Source organism: Tympanuchus pallidicinctus, unplaced genomic scaffold (genome assembly GCF_026119805.1).
Source record: "Tympanuchus pallidicinctus isolate F22 unplaced genomic scaffold, pur_lepc_1.0 scaffold7, whole genome shotgun sequence".
Taxonomy (NCBI): domain Eukaryota; kingdom Metazoa; phylum Chordata; class Aves; order Galliformes; family Phasianidae; genus Tympanuchus; species Tympanuchus pallidicinctus.
The window spans coordinates 24960826-24982949 of NW_026294791.1; the positions used below are offsets into that span (position 1 = coordinate 24960826).

Below are 22124 nucleotides of genomic sequence, written 5' to 3' on the forward strand. Positions count from 1 at the left end.
CCCTGGGATCTGATCTGTCCTACCCTCATCACATTGGCAGGAAAGCCTGATAGCTTCCGTATGTTTAAACACCCCCATCTCCAAACGAACAGCCTGTCACACATCATTTGTTACAGGGAAAAATCCACAGTGGGATAAAAGAGGCAGGCACAGGTTGCCTCCTAGGAGGGAATGTATTATCAGAGGGCATTGTTTTCCAGTGTCCTTACACTCAGGCTTTTGGGGGTTTTCCCTTTCACAGTTTTGGCTGAAAAAGCCTTTTTTTTTTTTTTTATTAAATAAAAGCAAGTCCTGCAGCTGGGTGGTAAACAAAGCCAAGGCAGAAGTTCTTGGATAGGAACATGTTCCTCCTCACAGCCCACCTCTGCGTGCTGCATCCTGAGAAACTGGGAGCGGTTGGGTGCTACAGATGGGAGCTTTGCTAAGGTGCCTTTTCCTCTGTGTGAACTGGGGGAAAGACAACGGCCAGGCAGGTGGGGTGGGAGCCTGACAAATGAGGGAAATGGGAAGGGCTTAGCAGGTAATGCAGGTAATTACATGCACGTAATTTGGTAGGTGCTGCCAACCTGGTTCTCCTGCGACAAGAGAATGAGCCAGGTCTTGTCCATGGTGCACTGGATATAAGATTTCAGATGCCACCCATACATTATACATATTTATATATATATATTTATATATATTTATTTAGTAGGCAACCAGGATGTTTAGTCCTAGAGACTAAGGAGAAAAGCAGGAAAGTGGCAATGCTTGTGTCTTGCTTGCTTGTGTAGAGGGAGGAAGGCAGGCTGTGCTGCTACATGCTTCCACTGGGTGGTGAGACAGGACAAGATCTGAGCTTGTGAACCTCTGCTTCCAGCAGGACTGTCTGAAAATACAAGGAAGATGACCCATTTAGCCAACTCCCACTGAGCTGAGAAGTGGGAATCCAGCACTAAGCAAAGAGCCAGCTAAAAGCCTTGAGAACAGTTGTTTTGCCCACTGCAGCCACTTTACATACTGTAAGCTTTTACCTTGATAGACACGGGGCACTGCCAAACTCACAGGGAAGGAATGGAGAAAGTCCTCAAAATTCCTATAAGATTTTCCCTGCCGAAAGCTACTTGAAATAGCTTTACATACTGTAAGCTTTTACCCTGAAAGACCTGGGGCACTGCCAAAGGAAATAACACAGTGCCCTTGCTTTCTTTGCTCTTGGTTCCTTTGGGTGGACATCAACTCTGCTCTTCTCCTTTCACTTGACCTGCAGCATCTACTCCTGCTTCCAAGCAGATCTCCCTGGCATGCTGCTGGCCAGTAAAGGCCAAAGGAAATTTTGTGCCCCCTGCTCTTAATCGCCCACAGTAGATTCCCATCATCCGTGTGCCCAGCAGGGGTGGACCAGCCAGCTGCTCACTTTTGCTTTTTCATTCATTTTTCTCAGTCTCTCTTGGCCTGCTAGTTACATTCACACACTTGGCTCATACCATTAATTAAGAAAGACTTCTGGGACGTGGAACTGTGTCTCAAGGATGGTCTGCAGGTACTGGTTTAGCATTTCTACAAGGGACAAAGAGTCTACTTGAATAAGTATCAAGTAATTTTGTATTTAATCAGCTCTTTCCTCTCCATGAAATCTCCTTCTCAACACTCAGTGCTCCATGCATCTCACTCCACTAGTATTTGCTAGTCTTCTTGTGGCAGGGACTCTCAGTACACTAGTCTCCTTAGAGGTGGTTGAGAAGGGGAAAAAAAACAAAAAACCTCACCTGTGAACTTAGTGATCACACTGCATCTGAGCTCCAGATGTAACCTCACATCTGACTCATTCTACCACTGTAACTGCAGCTGGCTGGCTGCAGGATTCCATTGGCTGCTGCTTGTAGGTCTGTAATAAAACTCAGTAGTGATCTAGACACAGAAAACTAATTCTGGGAAGCTCTGTAATCTTCCACTGATGAACATGAGCTTTATATTTACTTCTCTGAGGCTGGTTCTGGTTTTTTTTTTCTCCTGATGCTGGAATAAGCCCCTGCTTCCCAACCAGAGCAAAAGGGTGTAAACACCACACAGAGTGACCTACAGATGATCCTTTCTCTGAGCACTTCTCTGGCCATATTTCTAACTTCATGTGAAACGATCCAATCAGACCAAGATTCCTTGGCACATCAAGGACCACCACCTCTGCAAGTAACGTCTGAAAGGAACAGTGCTTGGCCAGAGACACGTGGTATGAGGCCAGGGCACACATTACCCTATTTGCACTCATTTTCAGAAGTCAGGTGCATCTTTCTTCAAACATGCAACTTTTCTACAAAGTTGCAGAAAAGGCAAATGACAGCTAATTGCTTCCTCAGTTCCAAAAAATCCTTGTTCCAGCAGGATTTTCTCTCTTTAACGTATACAGAGTTGGCAGAAACTTGTAATTTTACCTTCAGGAGGTATAGACTCAAAACCTCAAAGGAAAACATCATTTAAAAATGTGCTTCAGTGTTACTGATATATGGTAGGTTCCATAATAGAATTTACTCCAGGGGAATTGGCAGGGGCTGTTTGGAGCAGACATGATTCTTGACAGCTTCAGAGCTGAGACTGGGTCAAACCTCAGAGTCATGCCAAATCCAGGCAGCTGCTCCTCTCCTGGCAGAGCTTTGTAACTACTCAGATTATCCCAGGCTGGTGCCTGACTGAGGCAGAAGCCCTGGGGACCACCTCTGTGGGTGGGTTGGCTTTTTCAGGTTGCAGGGGTACTGCATGTGGGTGTATCAGCATACAGAGAAGGTGAACAAGCCGTAGAGATGCTAGAGCTGTGGGGGGAAGCAGAGCACAAGACAGGTGTGGAAGTGGTAGAACCAGCTAGAAGAACAACACAAGTGCTCAGATGGCAGAGAGAAGAGTGGCTAATATAGAATAAAGGCAGTGGACTGGAATGAGAAACTATTCTGAATAGTCACCAAGAAACTGCTCAGGCATTGTTATTTTTTATTTTTTGCTTTTTCTGGATTGCTTGTGCTGGCCAGAGGTGGAAGTTTTGGGAGTTGAGCAGGCTTCCCCTTCAGGCAGGCTTTCTTGTAAACATTTTTCTGAAAGGAGAAAAAAAAAAAAACAAACAAAAGCCTTTAAAATGCAGAGTAAATATGTTTAAAGTATTTTAAACAAATTAGTCTCTCTTCTTACTTTGATATCAAAGAGAATATACACTAGAGTGTTAAGAGGAGATGTTTTAATTCCCACTTATTCTCCTTCACATCTTATTTCTGAGCAGATCCAGCCGAGAAAGGAAATATATTCACTTACAATAAACATGCCTCCTAAAGAACTGACTGCCACACCTCGTGGGCAAAACCAAGCCATCAGCAGCTGAAGACAGCAAGAATGGCCTCTGCTACAAACACAAAAGGTATGTGGGATATGAAGGGACCTAAACATTATTTCTTTTCTACCCACAAATCAGCGATTCTAAACAGACCTTGACTGTAACAGTACTGAAAGGGAAGGTGAAGCCAATTACAGTGACATCTAATATCTAGAATATATGTAGGCCTGGTGTCATGTGGCAAAATCAAAATTATTTTATCTCAAAAACAGACAGAGTTCAGCAGTTCTTTCTGACCCAATCTGGAATGAGAACAAAAGCCTCCCTGCTTAGCTTCTGACAGCGAGTCAAGACAAGACCCTGGGACGTGCTCAGGAAGAAAGGAGCATGTGCTAAGTGGGACATGAATGAGGTATCCTCAAAAATTGCTTCCTACTCTGAGTCCAGGAGAGGTTCAGATCACTGATTATCCTGACCTTGCCCTTCTTTAGGTGTTGGTTCTGGGACGACTTTGCCCCTTTTCTCCAGCTCACTCTCTAGCTCCTGGATTCTCTCCAGGGCTTCTTCCAGCTTCTTCTCAAAATCTTCAGATCTCTGCTCTGCATTCTGAGCACGAATTTCTGTTTCTCTGAAACAAAGAAGCAAAGATAATGCTGAAACTTGAAATCTAAGCAGGTGCTGGTAGAATACTTAAAAGAAAGATTTAGAAAGCTGAAACGTGCAGTGGAATTGAACAATTCTATAAAATACAGTTGTGGTTTCATAGAAGGGCATTGTAAGAGATGGAGACATCATTGCACAGCTATGCAAGCCTGCAAAGTGAATTCATTTTAAACTCAGCGTTTGCTAACAAAGTGCTAAAAGTATCACATCTTTAGCTAACATCACAATCAACAGTTTGAGACAATCAGAAGAGAAAGAAACCCAAAACTAAGCTAACAGAGATGGCTGAAGCAGAGCCTTAATCAGAAAGCAGAACAGATATAAATGGAATCCTGCCTTGTTTATCCCTCCAGCATTGGACCAGTACTCACATAAGCTGCACTTGCAGGTGTTCCAGCAGTGCCAGGGCTTCAAACTCTTTCTGAGAAAAGGGAGTTGACGACTTGCTGGCAGTCATCTCTCTCTGGTTGGAAAGAGCACAATCTTCCATAAGTGAACGTGAAACCAACAATGCTGCATTTCATCTAGAATATGGCTGGACACTGCTGGTGTCTCTGTACATGGTCACCACACAGACAAGAGCTCAGTATCCATAAATCATGTAAAACCAGAGGTTAAGTCAAGCATTTTTTTTTTATTGGATCCAATCATGTATTGACATTAAAAATAGACTAAAATCACTTCCTGATTTGGACATAAATATCTCACTTGTACTTAGTCTTGGTTGCATGATTGCCCATGCACCACTGGGTTACAGATGTTGGAGATGGCTGTAGCCTGACCAGGAGCGAAGTAACTAACAACCAATGGCCAGAGGCAGCTCCTCAAATTGCCCAGCAGGCATTAGTTTTCTTCATTTGAAGAAAAGAACCAGGACTTTTATGGAGTCCCATTAAAAGACTCCTGATCTAAGCTTAGTAAGGTTACTATGATTTCCAGAGATTCATTTTTACTAACCAATCTAAGTCCATAAAGAAACACTCCTGAGTCTCTCACTATCACCTACTATCTCTCACTACCTGCCTGCCTCTAAAGCATTGAGAGCAAGGCACACTTACCAATGCAGCATACTTAAGGAGTAGCAATATCCACTGACAGTTTGCTAAAGCTCCACAGTTCACATACATCTGGGCTCTGCTCTGAAGGTCTGACTAGCTAGGAAGTGACTGGAGAAGGCAAACTGTGTGACTTCTGAAGAGCAACTTTACAAACTGATGCCTTTAGCCTGGACTACTCTTCCAAAGAGTACAATCCCAAAGGTAAGTGGAAAAAATGGAGACCCAGGAGGCACAGTTGGCCAAAAGCAACCTGAACTTCTTGCACTCCTACTGTTCTGAATATCCCTGAATCTCTTCTTCTGTGTATTCAGCACCATATTATTTTTACCATCCCAGGAAGTGCTGGCAACACTCAGTCTCTGATAATAGTCCTAGTTCAGACTACACACATCACCTGTGACTGGACCCAACTTCATGGTACGGGGCAGAAATGCATGAGCCACGTGGATGAACTGAGGCAGCAGAAATTGTGCTAATGAATATTTTGTAGTGGCAAGAAGAGAGATTGAGAACACCAACACCTTTCACTCATGCAGCAGGTCCGATATAAACATTAAACAGTGTCTGACAACAAATAGACAGCTAAAACCCAGCTCCAAATCTCTGCCACATGTGCTAAAAACATTAGTGTAGTGGAGATTCCTACCTCTGTAACTGAAATGATGTCTGACTTCAAGGACTTCAGGTGGATGTTGGAGTCTTGTCCTACATATCTGATCACATCTGTAGTAGCTTCATCACCCTCACTCATATCATCTGTACCAGCACCTGGTTGCTCCTAAGAGAGAAAATGAACAAGAAATAGGAGAAATATCACTAGCTTAGTGACACTGTAGGTAAAAGGCCACGTTTCCCATCACGTGCACCAAGCAATAAAAAAATCCCAACTCTGCTGGAAAGTAGCATCTTGCAGCTACTACTGTCACCTGCATAAGGACGATTTTCTCCTTTACTGTTGATGTTTCTTTCTCTGTTATTTGTTTCTTTTCGCTGTTGGCATCATCAGCTTTAAGCCCTTCTTGAGTTGAAGAAATGATAGTGTCCTTAAGTTTCAACTCCAATTCCTGTAAGGCACCACAATAATTTGGTTAGTACCAGAAGTCCCTTTTGTCCATCCAAATAACCAAGGCAAAATGGCTGGTCTCTGACTTCCTCTTGCACACATTTAAACTTGGGCTTCATATATCTCATAAGCAGGACCCACTATGGTATATTTGCTTTTTATAGGCCATTGTATGAGGGGGAAAAAAAAAGGGCAACACATGGCCTACAGCAGTGGCAGCATACTGTAGTACTGCCATACTTGTCATAAGTACACAGTTACTCACGACAAACATCACTCTGCTTGAGGACTGAATTGAGAGCTGATGCAAATAATTTGTGCATCATTTAGGAATAGGAAAACTATTTCCTTGTCATCTGAATTTAGGTTATGTATGACGTTACATCAATGCCAGGCCAGCCATCTATAAAACATGTAATTGTCACAGGCAGTGTCAGACACCCATTTCATATAAAGAATTGACTAGAAGTTCAGCCTGATTTGGGCAAGCCAAACAAGAGAATTCCAGCTTAAGTCCACGCCAAAGGATGAAGCGAAAGCTAGCAGGCACCATGCTGAACTGTTCTACCAGTGCAGTAATACCTCGTAGCTACAGTGAAGCTTCAGTTTTGCCTCAGTAATACCCTCACAAGAAGCACAGTGATTTTTAACCAGTTTACAGTCTTCATTCTTCAAAGCTTTAACTGCAGCTTTGAGTACATGGAGGTCTCCGTACTGGATCTTCGCTCAAATTGAATCATAGCTGCTTGCTTTAGAAATTTTAAAGCAGATCTTCATTCAAACTGGTTCAACGTAGAACAGCAAATGCAGTCAATATGTGTACCTCTGATCCAAAGAGGTTTCTCAGTTCTTCTAAATGCAGAAAGGAGACTGGAGTGCCTTTGATCTCTGAAAGGATAAGGCTACACACTTGAATCCAATTACAGCACTCAGTCTGAGAAGACATAACAGAAAAAGAGGCATTATTGATGAAAAAAAAAAATAAAAAAATCTGTGATTATAATTATTCAGTCAGTTAAATAATTCCATCTATCTTTATCTGTTCCAGGGACATGAATGGACCCTTCCATTCACACCTCACAGAGCAAATGGAAGACATTTCTCCAAGCTTCCAGATATGGTATCCATCACTGTCTAATTACTCAATTCTTTCAACAAGCTCCACCTCAGGCCAGCAGAGAAGGTCTCTGTCCCAGCCCACGTGGGGAGAACTGAAGGAAAATCTGAAAGTTTACTTTTTTACTTGCAAAGCTAACATGGAACAGAAACTTTCCAGTCCCTGAAAAGAAGCTTCTTGAATTCCTTGTAAAAATCTCATCTGTTCTGTGCTCAGTGCAGTGTTAGGCTTTAAGAAGGGTCTACATCTCAGGTTCCTAAAACACAGACAAAGCTTAACTAAACACTGAAGATGACAATGGTAGCAATTACCAGAGGAAGAAACGTACACGCTATCACACTCCTTGCACTGCTTCAAATAAAGATGCCATCAACACACACTTTCAGTAAGAGCTCCAGTATAGAGTCAAGGAGACAGAAGGTAGGCTAGCTGACAGCAAAACACTTCAACAGAGTCTGTATAATGGTATATTGCACCAAACACCTCCAGAAACTCCCAAGCACTGCTCAAATCTCAATTTACATGGCTCTGACAAGCTTTAACGTAGAGATGAATCTGCTGCCATTCATACAGAATAAATCTAGCAGGATATCCTGAAATGAGATAAGGAAAGTGTTAAAACTGAGTCATGTTCAGTTTTATCCACTTTCCACTTTCGTGGAGTCAGTAGGCAATTTGAGGGATCAGGAGTAGTAAGAATCTTCCTCCTTGAAAATCATCACATTTATTTTTCTCTGCCTTTCACAAAGCAAATGTGGTCTCATCGAGGTACAGACCTAGACAGCTGGAAACATAGTGGCCTTTTACCTTGAGTTTATCCAGCTCCTCTAGCTCAAAATCAGCTTCTGCATCCTTCTCTGACCGTTTCTTCCGAACAATTGCGCTGACAATCTCACGGCAGCAGCTGCAAAGATGGAGAATGTCGTTGACACTGTAGGAGTGCCCTCAAATGCTTTCTGCCTTTCAGTCAGCATCCCATTGCTGTCAGCAAGACGTACAAGCTACCTATAGAAGACTTCTGCACCAGAGAACAATCCTCACCTGCACCACTCACACAATGACCTCCCAGGCAGCTTGTTTGTGCCTGTACTGTACTAGCCCATAGAGGAAATAAGAACACAGATGCAGGTTTTGCTCCAGGTGACCTGGACTGCAGACTCACTGCCTGTACTGCTTTACATCCTCCAGAGGTGATGCTCAGAAGAGTAGACAGAGCCCACAGAGTTACAGATGCGTGTTTTATAGCAGTACCAGGTATAAAGCAGATACTGTCATTCTCTTTAGATACACCTATCTTATGAGGCTCCCTCCAAATACCAGTAAGGACCATTTAGAACCTAGGAAAAGATCTAAGGAAAATCAAATTGATCAGATCTGCTGCCTCGAGGAATCTCTTGGCACACTACACATTTTTCTTTAATTAGCCTCCTTTAGTCCAAATTGAAAATCTCTGTTCATACCTGACTACAGAACCAGACAGTCCACACATCTTGGCAATCAGCTTTTCTGCTTCTTCCTGTAGTTCCTGAGCACTCTGAAGACTGAGCTCCTTGCCCATCTCGAAGTCTGCCTCTTGCTGCTGGGGACACTCAGAGGACAAGCGATCCGCTATCACGTATTGCAGCAAATTCACCAGCCACAGGGTCAGGTTCCTGTGCAGTTCAGTCACCTGCACAAAACATCAGAGCAAATCTAAACCAGTAATAAGTGAACGATCTTATCAAGTAGTCTGAATTCAGTGCGTTTCACTTAAGCCAATATTCTACCCTAACTCAAGCTGACCTAGTAACAGAAACATTGACCCATATTTTTTTTCTCCCATATTCATTCCTGTTACCAATAAATATTTTCCTGCTATGGATCTGTCTTTCTGCAAAGTGTTTGTTCAGCAACATGAGCTCTTTATCAGCTATGGGGCATTCTTGTCCATATTTCAGCAGCAAACCAAAAATCACACATCGTGCTTGCAAAACATTTAGAAGATACATTGTGAGAACCTCACTAACACAAACACACACAAAAAAACCATCAAAAACAGAGAGCTAGCAGCCAAAACAGTTCTCTGAACAGAAAATGTCAACATTACTCCAGAGGGAAAGCTTGCTAAAGATTAGCAAAACATAATTCTGTTGATTCACTCTTTAGTGCACTATTTTTAGTAGTCTTGATATGTTCCCCTGGCTGGAAGACAGAAAGCCGCAGCTCAAACAAGAAAGAAGGTGTTAAAGGAGAAGCAGGCTTTCCTCTCAGCTGTGGTCTGTCCAGACAAAAATTGGAGGAAAGAGCGAATCCTAAATACAGTGCTTTACTGGCTTCCACTTACTTCTTCGTTAAGATGCGTGGTGCTCTTCTCAACCTCAGTATTCACGGACAAAATCCATTGTTGAATCCTCTTAAGAAATTCTCTAGGTACCACCCTTTAAAATAAATAATGCAGAGACAAAGTGACATCTAATGCACCACACCCAGGGATCTCCTGTCTCAAAGACACCTTTGTTCCCAGCTCAAGGAAAATAACATTTAGCACACCAGATGCTGGGGACATGACGCAAGCAGTTTTATTAACACTGTGGTTGTGGGCAAGCTTGTCATTTGCAAATAATCTCTAACATATATGTTATGCATGTGCTCTGCAAATACTTTACTTCCTGATGATATTTGCCAAAGACAGAGCACGACGAGAAGAATGCCCCCACAAATCTGCCTGTAAATTAATCACAAATTGTAGTTTTTTTCTTCAAATGCCACCATCTTGAAACAGGTGGCACTCAGTGATGTTCCAGGAGTTACATTGTAGCCACCAACTGTCTCCACAGATACTGCCAAATGGAAGCAAATGGCCAAATCACAGCAAATGAAAGGCAGCCACCAATCATTTTAACACTTCAGCTGATCACAGTTATCCCACTGCCAGTTTCTTGTGCCAGAGTCCCCACAAAACAACATTTTTCTTTTCTTATGCATGTAGTTTCATGTATAAGGCACAATTAACACCTTTGTCCTTACGGGAAATGCAGTTCCGTATCACTTTCAGCTTTATGCAACTGACTGGAGCCTATAATGCTCATTAATGCATCCACTTGGGCCAACCATGAAGGAATCATGTGATAAAACGCCTGCAGTTCAGTTTCATGCATGCCAGAACCTCGCTTTAGCTTTTGCGCCTTGAGTAACCAATCTTCCATGCTTCTCACCAAGACTGTCAAAAAACTGGCTGTGCCTGGAGGGGAAGAAAATACAAACCTTTAATTACGTTCTTTCAGCCAACAAAAACAAGGCTCAATATAAAGACCTTTGCCAGGAGGGATGAACAGCCTATGTGAGATCTGGCTATACTTAGTGCTAAGAATAAACTGTTTAGGAAGCACTGAATTAAAAGCAAGTTGGAAGAAAATCTGCTTGATGTGAAGCTGACTTTCTTTCTTGTCTTGACAGATTTGACTTGTTGCATAAAGAAATGTGATGGCTTAATAGGACTCTTACAAAACGCTCTGTAGTTCTCTTCAAAAGAGATACAACATACATAGATATTAAAAAATACCTGGATAAAACAGTAAATCACATGTTCATTCACTCATCTGGCATACGCTGATGGATATTCTTTGATTCCTGGAAGTATGCTTGAAATTAAGGTTGCTCCTGATGTCCAGTGTTTAGTCTTTAAATCCTGCTAAAGTCCTGGTCTTCATGACATCTTGTTTCAAAGATAGCACGTTACACGTGTGGAGGTAATTACCATTTTTGAGACATTTTAATGACTCAGTTTCCCCACTGTACTGCTGTGGTATGTTAACTTCTACTCTGGATTATTTGTCATGCAGTGAAGCAATGTTTAGATGTTCGGACTGGTAAGAAAGGAAAGAAGTTACCTCCAAAGGTTGGATGGTACCAGAACATACTGTGAAAGCCCCACAACTAGACAAATTTGCTTTGGGAAGACTGCCTTTATCTTATAGTCAGGTCTGCAGCAAAAGAGAAGAGCTAGCAGGATCTCAATGGAGAGGTCGCTCTGGTCCCAGTCACCAAGTTCAGAGTCAAAAACTTACCAAAAAGGTATAACTTCAAGAAATGATCAAGGAAGAGCAAAGGTCTTAAGTGAAAATTTATAAATTTTAGTCTCATATGTCGTTGTTCTCTTTGCATCTTTATTCCTTGTCAACAAATACTGAACCTTTTGTATTTCTGTCACGTGGTGCTTGAGATCAGGTAACCTGAACTTAGCAGATAATAAATATTTCAGGTAAATGAGTATCATTGCCTTACAGAACAAAATTACAATAATTACCATGTTTTGAGTATTTTTTCTCATCTATTTCTTATAGCCACTTTCTTTTTCACCTTTTTTTTTTTTTAAACTGTAGCTGCATTGTAAAGAGATGGAATACCCTGTCTCTTCTCATAGGCAGAAGAGCAGAAATGAGTCCAAGCAATTCAAATACACTGCCTTGTATGGAGGAAGAGAATACCTTTACTGAGATCCAGTTCCCAAAACCTTTGTTAAAATAAGCTAAACCTCCTTTTTCTGGACTTTACTGATGGAAGCAGTTCTGTATCAGATGTCAGCACTATGCCACATAAACCTTTGTTCAGACCACTAATAAATACAAAGACTTCTGACAGCCTGCCATTAACTTTTTGCCATGATATCTGGCCAGTTACGTCCCTGCTTCTTTTTCCTTTTACTTTTTAATGAGAACTGCTAGGAGTATTCACTTCTTTCAGCTGTCTTTTAGGTTGGACAGACTTAACAGTATACTGTCTCTTTTAGCAGAAATATACAACACAGCATAAAACATAGGGTAACATTATGAAAGACTAAGATGACAGAATGAGAAGGAGCTCGGAAAACATGAGCAGCAGTTCTGGACACATATTCAGTTTAGTCTTCTAAAAGAAAAGAAGATGATTAAAAAAAAAACCACCAGAGATGAAACAATTCTGAAACCAGAAACGAGTCAAGGCCTAGGAGAGGCAAATGTTGAAAAAGTTGGTTACAAATGTTTGTTATCTTAAGCAGAACGTGATAATTTTATATCAGCAAGAAAAATATTTATTTGCATAATTTATTATCAGTATAAATCAATATCTAAATTTAGATAACTCTGTTTTAACGATAAGGTAATCAAAAAATATTACCCTCTGAAACAGTATTATCAGGTTAATGAACTCTAAAGTGACATTTTGCTTTAAAACTTAAACATCTATTCTTTTATTGTACATTCGCTTTCTTTTCCACACATAATTCACGCAATCACAAACTACACATGCTCTGAACTTAACACAAGTACTGCAATTTTCTTTGATTGTATTGCACTGCATTTCAGATTCCAGATATTCTTTGTGCGATCAGGAGCCAAGTTTCTCAGAGTTCATACCTCCCATTTTTTGGTTACTGAAACATACGTAGGGATCAGACATAGTCTTTGCAAAAAAAATCAGAGCAGATTATACTAACTGGTCCTTTATTACCTGCTACTTCCCTGGCATACCCTAAGAAAGACTGAACTGCAAAATTGGTTATTTCTTACCATTATTCCCACTTATCCTTATGTTATATTGCTGATAGAGTTCACGTGCACTTTGGTTTATTTCTTCCAGGGCAGTGAGCTGTGGAAGCAATGCTCCAGTTAAGACCCGGTGTCGACTCAGCACCGTTTCTCCCAGCTCTGTCCAGTGTCCCTGTATCCTGGCAGCACTCCTGAGGCTTTCAGTCTTGGCTAGATATGTCTCCCCTGCATACAGCTGCACATCTTCCTTCAGCATCTGAAAAAAAAGCAACAGGCTTACTGTGTCCCCAAAAGTTGGACCACTCCTTGGCTGTGATGGAAAGGTGATAGAAATCAGGTACGAGAATAACAAGGAATTCATGAACATGTCATAGTAAGTACAATAAGTTGGAAACTTACTCCATGAAGCTGACAACTGTGAATGCTTCTACAGATTAATATAATCTATCAGTCACCAGAACTGGCAGTCAGTGCTCAAGTGTGGGTAAGCCTAATGGCTGAGCTGCAGTATTGGGCAGTTGCAACTTTTCATGTGTAGATTCTTGGTTGAAGCTTCAGAACAAATGATGTCAGTTGATTTGTGATGGGCATAGATACTGACAGCAAGTGGTCATTTGCTGAGCATATACCATTTAGTAGTATGCCCAACCTCCAGAAATCTTACATTTATTAAGAGCTTCGTATCTTCTAAGATCTCATCCAATAGCTCTTCTTTCATCTGAAAAGAACTAAGCAGAAAAAAAGAAGGCATGAGAGCTGAGAGAAAAAAAATCCTGTAGTGGTTTATGCAAAACCAAGGTCAAGATACAATGTACGCATGCCAAGTTTGTGACACAAATTATAACTTGGGGAAAAAAAAAAGCCAAAAACACCAAGTCTTACTTAGCTGGTAAGGCTAAGTCACTCAACATAGCGCAAACACAACTGTAGTTAAGAAAATCAATTATTAACATACGAATGAAGTATGGAAAATAACATCTTTTGTTAGTGCAGACAGTGTGCATTTCTGGATTTTGCACTTGCATTTGTCCTTTATTTAATATATCATGATGGACTAACAAAAAGTCTGCAAAATATACATTAATATACAAAAAGACCTTGCATTTGGAACCTCATGTGCCTTACAGTCTCATTTTGTATCTTTACTGCTCTATTGAAGCATCAATACAAGTGCCATGAGTGTTAAAATGAACCAAACTAAACAGAAGAATTCTGTCATGGCAATCATATCTGTAAAAAGAGAACTCTGGCTCCTAGCAGAAGGGTAAAATCCTTGCCCTAATGGAGTCAGCAGTAACCTCACCACTGAATTCAGCCACAAACACACAGCATCACTTTGGAGCTACCACTAAGGACCCAATTATCAAAATAAACATGTCAATCATAAAAGCAGAGCAGCGAGGGATATGAAAAATGAAGATTGTAACAAATCTCACTACATCTGAGTCAGGAATTCTGAGCATGCTTTGACTTGTGCCATGGGGCAAAGGGGAAATGACTACTACTCCCAGTCCCTCAGAGCCACTCACAAGTTACTGTGTTGGTACTGAAGCCACTTGTTGAGTTTTCTGAGCACAATTTGCAGTTTTTCCTTGCTGGACTCCTCCAAATGCTCTGTCTCTGCTCCAACATGACCTAATATTCCTTTGAACTGCTCGGTCTCCTCCTGTAGATCAGCAAGGTCTCTCAGATCCTGCAGCCATTGAATGGCAAAAAAAAAGTTGTAACTGTTTTGATCTGAGTTGAAGGAATTCTCCCTTCAGTCTAGGTGTTTTGAGTTATATCTATATATCAGAGATCTGGGAAACAACTCCTTTCATGCAGGACTAAGTTGGCTCACACTTCCCAGGCATTCCAGAAGTGAGCACTTGACTGTCTGCTGCTTATATGCTACACAAAGACCATGCAACTATACACCTTCAAAGACAAAATTTCACTAACCTGCATCTGTTTGGTTTTATGGCGATGGAACAAGAGAGGGAAGAATAACATGAAGAAGGAAAAGAAGAGGAAAAAGAAAAGCTTGAGGTAGAGGAAAGAGGATATGGAATAATGAGAAAGGGAACTGGAAAGACAGTGAGTGAATTCAAGTTTTAACGCTTGTTCAAAACTAGATCAAGATTTAAAAGTTCTAGTAACAGCAGAAGCACTGAATGCTTTACTGAGTATCAGTGCTACATGCACCACACACACAAACACTTCAAACAGGTACCCATGGCAGACAAGTCCTACCTTTGAGGCCAGAAGGACTATGAAATGCTTGAGAACTTTGGTCAGAGCCTTCCCACTTATATGGAGCCTGCGAATCAATGTGAGCTGGTTTCTTTCTATTATCTGAAAGAAACGTTATTTTCACTGTTGTCTTTTGAGAGAAGGGACATCTGATAGTAACGTGAAGCTCTACCATCAATGAAATAGAGTGCAAGCAGATGAAGCCACTTACCTCAGAAATAAACTTCTTACCCACAAGGCAAACCAAGAAGGTAGGTCTGCTAATAAATTTGATACTTTATCGAGGAAAAAGTAAAAGATCACAAACAAGAAAAACACACAAGCTAGGAAGCAGAGTTACCCAAGAATGCTATTTTGTGAAGCTTAAAGAATCTGGCTACAATATTCCAAGTTATGGGGAAGAAGGAAACTTTTCAGTCAAACTCATCTCCAACTGGAAATATTCATTTCGTAGTTCTTCCTGCACAGAATCTGAAGGCCTGCACTAAAAATGCTGTGTGAATCAGCTGGAACAAACCAAACAAAACATGAAATACAACAGTCCTCAGAAAAGGAGGGCAAGAGACACGTTAGCACCCAATTAGATTAAACACAAACATTCTTTGGGATGAAATTTGCTTTTGGAACAAGTCTGCCTGCTGTGATGGTCTATACTTTGCAGTGTATCACTGACCTCCCATACTTACCATCAGAGCAAGGTTACATGCAGCTGAGCTCCAGATGTCTCTCTCTTGAGCTACCACCAGAACCTGGTCTTCCAGCCTTCTCCTCTGTAACTCGTATAACTCTCGATACTGTTCCAAAAGGCTAGAAGGAAAAGACAATGAAGTTTGTCCATGCTTCTTATTCACGTTTATTGTGTTCCTCCCAATTCCCAAGACATTTCATCTCCCTCTTTCCTTCCTTGATCACCTTCCACATAGTGCGTGAATTCACGGTTCCTTTACCCTGAGCTGCTACAACACCATTGTGTTGATATCCTCTAGCCAGTATTCTTACAAATCTCTGTTGGATCTAGACTATCTGCTTTCTTTGTAACACAAGATTCCTGTAAGTGAATCCCAAACGCCCAACACAAATCTGATACCAACCACCTCAATACTTAGGTTTTTTTTAGGTATCTGAAGATGTCTACAGCCCCATACAAGTTCCAAGCCGCAGGCTCTACTTGACTATGAGCTTACCAGCTAAGACTGTAGGGTGAAGAGGATGGCAGCACCTGAGCAACAAATGCAACTTCTGTGATTTAAAACTAGAAGAATTTTAGACAGCTTCTTGTCCCTTTGAGGAGTTCAGGGCTTATAGAAAAATGACAGTATTTGTCACAAAGAGCCAAGCTCTCTTCCTCAGAAGGAAATCTGTCCTTCTTCCCAAGCCAGGAGAGTGATACCAGCACGCTGCAGAGATCTCCCAACCTCAGCTTTGAAAGCAACTTACTTTGCATTTGCCTCTGCCTCTTGCATGGCTGCAGCTAGTTCCTTTTGAACTTTTTCTGCTTCTTTGGTCACCTTGCAGTCATGTTCTCGTACCTCATGTAGTTCGCTGAAACAGCAAGGAACAGCCTAAATAAACTTAGCCCAGCCCAGTCTCTGCTCTGCTAAACACAGACTGCTCTCACCATACACAGACAGCTATAGAGTTTCTATTTCTATAGAGTTGAAAAGCATTTTGAAGACCTCTTATTCCTGCACACGCAGATTGCTCCCACAATCCCCTTCAGTGCAAAGTGTAAAGGAAAGCAGGTGGTTTAACCCTTATTCTGTGCTTCCATGCTGCACAGCTGACAGTAAAAACAGACTAATGGTGTGAGGAGGCTGAAGCGCAGTCCCTGTAGCTCTGGCTCAAATAAGAAAAATAATTGCCTGCTCCTATGGAAGGAAGATTTGAAAACTGAACAAAACCAGTATGCTAAGCTTAGTGCATTGAGATAATTTTTTAGGATGAGGAAGGATTCAGACCTGGCCAGCTGTGCAACACACTCCTTAAAATAGAGTAGTTCTTCTGTAATATGTCTGTCAACCAGTTGCTGAGCCATCATTTTTTTGTAGAGTGTCTTCATCTGCTGAGGAATACGCTCCAGGAGATCCACATACCTCTGTCTTCAGTAAAAATAATAAAAATAGAAATTTAAAAATAGAAATTTTCCTGAAAGTGAAGATCTGAAAACCATTCCTTTCACTGCACAAGAGCGCATCTAGAGGGCAATCTTCTGACTGTTCGGACTTGGGATTTAAAAAACTCTGGAACAATGTAATTGCTACAAATACTGGTAATCCGTGTGTGAGGTGGAAAAAGAGCAGAGGAACCCCAGCTGTGAGAGTAGTTCCAGCTATTCCACACGTGAAAAGTTCCATTAAATGTCACACCCATAAGGTGCCCGCATTGTCAAGTGTTGTGTCAAGGGTTCAAACTCCTGGTTATGTAACAGTGGTCCATTAGTACTGGTTGTTAACTAGGCAGGGCAATCCTATTTCACTTCTGGCATCAGACCCCGTGCCAGTGACATTGTGACAGGCTAGCTTTGTTGGGCAGTGACATTAAGAAAGATCTGCAATCTGCAAAGATCTAGCTAATGCTGCTCCTGAGAGGATACTGCCACAAATCAAGAGGGGGATTAAGGGTGCTTGGCAAATGACAACCTGAGTTTAGAAAGCAGCTGTCCTCTCTCCTTGCAGTCCACGCTGACCTGCCGAATCATCTCATGGAAAACTACATTGTAGATGTTCTGCTCTGCCTTCATCAGCTCCAGCATGCTGTGCAGCTGGCAAAACAGACGAGACAAACACCAGCCTTGCAGAGACTGGCAAATCTCCATCATCAACTGAGACTGGCACAGCACACTAAATTTTTCTGAACCTAATTTCCCTCTTGAAGAGGTAATGGGGAAGGGGAAGAGAAAGAGCCAACCTGCACACATTCACAGGTTCTTTTTCAAATTTGTTTTGGCTCTGTCCTCCCATTAACATCTGTGGGAGCTTTTCTGCTAACTCCAGCAGGAGTTGATATTGAAGCAGTGCTATACATTTTTCAAAAATCCTACTTTGTCCATTTAAACCTTCCCCGTTACTGTGCAAGAATAATAAAAAGTAAGCCCAAGCAAAGTATAGAGATTTTTTGGCAAATGAAAGCTTCCAAAGATCCATTTTTAAACACAGCAGCCTGTCTGCTAATGAGGAGATGAGATAGCCACTGCTTTATTTCCTCCATAGTAATGCCAGACGATTCCTTTCTGGCATTTTTGCAGCTGCTTGTTCTTCAAGGATCAGACAAAGACAACCAGAAGCTCAAGAGAGCGATCTCTCACCTATGACAGCACCTACAGACAGATGGCCTGGGCAAAAAGTAACTGCTTGGAGGCATCTTAAGCACAACTGAGACAAACACTAGGGAAAATAATATTATTTTTCTGGGTATGAGTGAGTTATCCACCTGTGAAGGTCCTGTTACTCCAATCAGCTCATCTACTCCAGCTTTTTCCAGCATGCTGTCCATTGCCTCCATCAGCTGTATGACCTCTAACCTCCCGGAAGGTTTCCTGACAGACCAGAAGAGAAACATCATTATTCTACACACTATACTATGGGATTTTCCCACAAAATGGAATTCAAACTGTGGCATGATGTTTTGGTTTGGTTTTTTCCCCAGTATAAACTTGATTCAGGGTACGTACATGGATGGGAACAGACGTAGTCTCTTTTCGCTGTCTTCAAGCAGAGTTGTGTATTTACTAAAAAAAAAAAAAAAAAAAAAAAAAAAAAAAAAAAGATAAAAGTTGAATTATAAAACAGCCCTTCCAGTGCTAAGGATTCCTGCGCTTTAATTCAATCTCTATGTCCCACATACAGTAAGATAGGGAAAGAAGTGTGGGGTTGTGCTCAGTGGGAGCATCCAGAGCCTGAAGTCTGACCTCCCGCAGCTGTTCATGCAGCTGATACACCAACAGAAGCTCCTCCTTGCCACCAAAATCTTGTAGGAACACTGGAGGTACCCAGCAGCACTTTGGAGTAAAGCTTTGTAAACGAAATTCTAAACTTACAGCCTGAAAAACTGAAGATCCCAAGCAAACAAACAAACCCACACCAGAATGGTCAGCTCCAAGAGTTAGCAGGCCTGTATAGCTCCAGTGAGAATAAAAACTACCCTGGATCTGCCCAGTGTTGCTACAGAAAGTAATTCTAGAGGCTGGTTAGAAAAACAAGACTAATCAAAACCACAAAAACAAACAAACAAACAAACAAAAAACACAAGTTGCAACTTCCAAAAGTTTCCTCAAGAGATCAAAAGAGACTTCAGCTTCTACATTCATGTTCAAATAGGGAAACATTTAGTAGTAATAGCCTACAGAAAATCCTCCTTTACCCTTCCTCAAGCAGTAGAGGCAAAGCAAAGGTGGCTCACATTGCTCTGGCTGGCTGAATGCAGCCTTACCATTAGTGTGGGATTTGTAAAGCCACCTTCACTTTTCTTTTTTTATACACTCTCCTCAATTGAAAGAAGTTCATTTTTCCAGCGTTCTCAGCCTATTAGCATTTTACCCCTCCATTCTGAACAGCAGAAGCTCTACAACTTGAAGGCAAATCCTGGTCAATCAGAAAGCACTTACTCATCAAAGTACTTCAAGGGCAGAACTCCCTGCTTTCTCACGATGTGAAATTCCTCAGGAACCAGACTATCTGCTAGGGTTGCTTGCTAGGGATAGAAAAGAGAAAGCATTAAACATCAGCATAGAAGACTGCATGCAAATTCCCAGTTCCTTGCCAGAGATGGTGCAGTTTTGGCCACGCAAAAGAGAGCAAAGAGAGCAAAGCTCACCGAGTGACTTTTCGTGGTGCTCTTCTCTTTCCTGCTCTACGTAATTGGAGCACAACAGAAACAATCCACATTTGGAAAAAGATTAAAATAATTAATGCTGTACTGTGGCAGGGAGCTGGGAGGCTGAGAACTGAAGGGAGAACTGTTGGCTTTTAGGATCAGGGTAAGACACTAAAATCATTTTGGCTCAGAAACCAAACAAAGCCACAACCCATGGCAACACTGGGGGTGTACATGAAGAATTCCCTTCTCCCGCTTAATGATGTACACAGAAACATAAATGAGGAGCAGCACTCACAGGAGTACTTGAGACTGTACCACTGCTTTGTTCCTGAGGACTTTGAGAAAAAGAGCTTTTGAGGGCCACTGTTTTCTTATCTTCTTGGATCATCACATCACACAAATAAGAGACATCCCTGAAACAAAGGGAAAGAGCTGTACACTGACCCAGAACACAGGCAACCTACCTTTCTCTTGCTACTGGCCTCTTCCAGGCCAAAAAAGACTGACAAGATAATGCTTGTTTGGCAGATTAATCTGTTTGGCAGATTAATTTTTGGCCTATCACTGGCCAAAAAACTGCTTTTCATGCCTGTTGTCAATGCCTTGTCACGTACATAGCTGCAAACTGTAGAGGAGCAAGGCATTTTTCAATTCCTAGTGCTATTTAAGCAACGCTTATTTGCAAAGAAGTGTAAAGCTATTCCCTGATAAATCCATTAAAGCCAGAAAAGCTTCTTTTCCTAATCCTGGATCAGAGTATGCCAGTGAGCCTGGGATCCGTTGGAAGAACGCTTCCAAAGAGAGATCACATAGCAGCAACTCTTTATTTATTATTCCTGAAATGTCGTTCCCTTGAATTTCACCCAAATAAGCTCAGTTGGGATAACTGGTCCATTCATCCAGTCTCGTTAGGCAGCGCAGACACTCACCACTAGAAAAACCAATGGAAAGGCCTATCTACATTTGTAGTGCTAACATCTTCCCATCACAGTCAACTCCTTATCCCTTCTTTACTTACCTTCCAGCACCTGTCAAGCTGACAGGGTGGTCTGTCAAGTGTCTGAACTTGCTCCGACGATTAGGATAATGCCAAAGCCGATCGGGGGTTCGCAAGCAGCCCTGCAGACAAAGCACACGTGGCTGTCACTTCTTAGCCAGAAATGTGCCAAGGAGTGGGAGAGGTCAAAACGACTGTCTAAACAAGCTCCACGTAATTATTTCTGTCTTAGGGCTAAAGAAACCAGCATGCACAAAACAGTTGCTACAAGGGGTTCACAGCAACACGTAAGTACAAGCACGTTTACCATTTTACAGGCATTGTAAGACTATGCTTTGGATCCACATCAAATGACACGGTCAGAAAAGTAACGTTACACAAGATCAGTTTGTCCAAGAAGGTTGGCACCCTTCTCTTTCACCAACAGAACAAAAACATGTCCCTAAGAAAGAGTCAATTCTGGATAATAAAAAGCCAAAGATGGAAACGCTTACCCTGAAGCTCACTCTGTTTTTTGTTTTTTGGTGGGATTGTAAGTAGTCTGGGCTGCCAAGAGAACTGCTAGCACAGGTCAGGGCTTGGAAAATCTCTTCTGGAACAAAACTGTACTCTGGGGAGGAAGAAACAGGCCTGACGTGGTCCAGCATCCTCGATGTACCCCTTAACAAAGGGATCTCTGGAAAGCAATGCGTCAGAACTCACTTATTCTACTGATAAAATAGAGGGCTGAGAAGAACTGTGAGAAGTTGCCCACTCCTTTACCCCAAAGCAGGAACAACTCTCTCAAACACAGGCAGCTAATCCCATTTCTAGCAGCTGCTGAATCTTTGGCGAAGCCTATAACAAGTTACCTTCAAACTGTGAGGGACAGTGGCACTAAATACACAACCGTGCCAAGCTGTCAAGTATGCAAACACCAAGGGATGCTGCAAGCAACTGAAATTATTTACGTAAATCCATTACCCTTCTTAAGGATTTCTACCAGTTGACTTTCTACAAAAACATTGACACCCTGCAATACTAGCAATTGCCTAAACAAAGGCAAAGCTTAGAACTCCCCCAGACAAGTCGTGAAAAGGAACCCAAAGGACACCATCCTCTGCCCCATCTCCAACTCCAGCCCTACCTGAATGGTCCTTGCTGACAGATTCCATGCACAAGGAATTGCTCATTTTTCCTCCAACTGCCTTCAGTCCAGGAACTGGCATTCTGTTGGTAGGCATGGTGAAGAGATGCTTGGATTTTTTTTTATTCTTATCCAAGGAAGTTTTCAGTAATGAGCAATCTAGAAACAGAGTCAAACCCACCTTTGTACTTCACAGGGTTAGTATTTTTTTGTGTTATTAATTAACAGGGGAAAAAAGAAAAAACATCTGACAC

At 41.8% G+C, this 22124-nt stretch overlaps 2 protein-coding genes across 2 annotated transcripts in view; both read right to left on the reverse strand.

Moving 5' to 3' along the window:
• On the reverse strand, positions 1-22008 carry AXDND1 (axonemal dynein light chain domain containing 1). Its single transcript, XM_052666060.1, has 25 exons — positions 21871-22008; positions 21239-21420; positions 20766-20866; positions 20043-20160; positions 19536-19621; positions 18603-18659; positions 18362-18467; positions 17572-17693; positions 16891-17031; positions 16370-16474; positions 15619-15739; positions 14933-15034; positions 14230-14393; positions 13365-13428; positions 12722-12956; positions 10200-10413; positions 9517-9610; positions 8654-8862; positions 8001-8097; positions 6900-7010; positions 5940-6077; positions 5660-5791; positions 4327-4418; positions 3769-3920; positions 1-3059 (listed from the first exon to the last, which is right to left on the reverse strand). Exons 1-25 carry the CDS (start codon positions 21965-21967, stop codon positions 2959-2961), a joined length of 3141 nt encoding a protein of 1046 aa, XP_052522020.1. The 5' UTR covers positions 21968-22008; the 3' UTR covers positions 1-2958.
• SOAT1 (sterol O-acyltransferase 1) overlaps positions 1-22124 on the reverse strand; it is an 85470-nt gene that overhangs the window by 34365 nt on the left and 28981 nt on the right. The window lies entirely within an intron of this gene.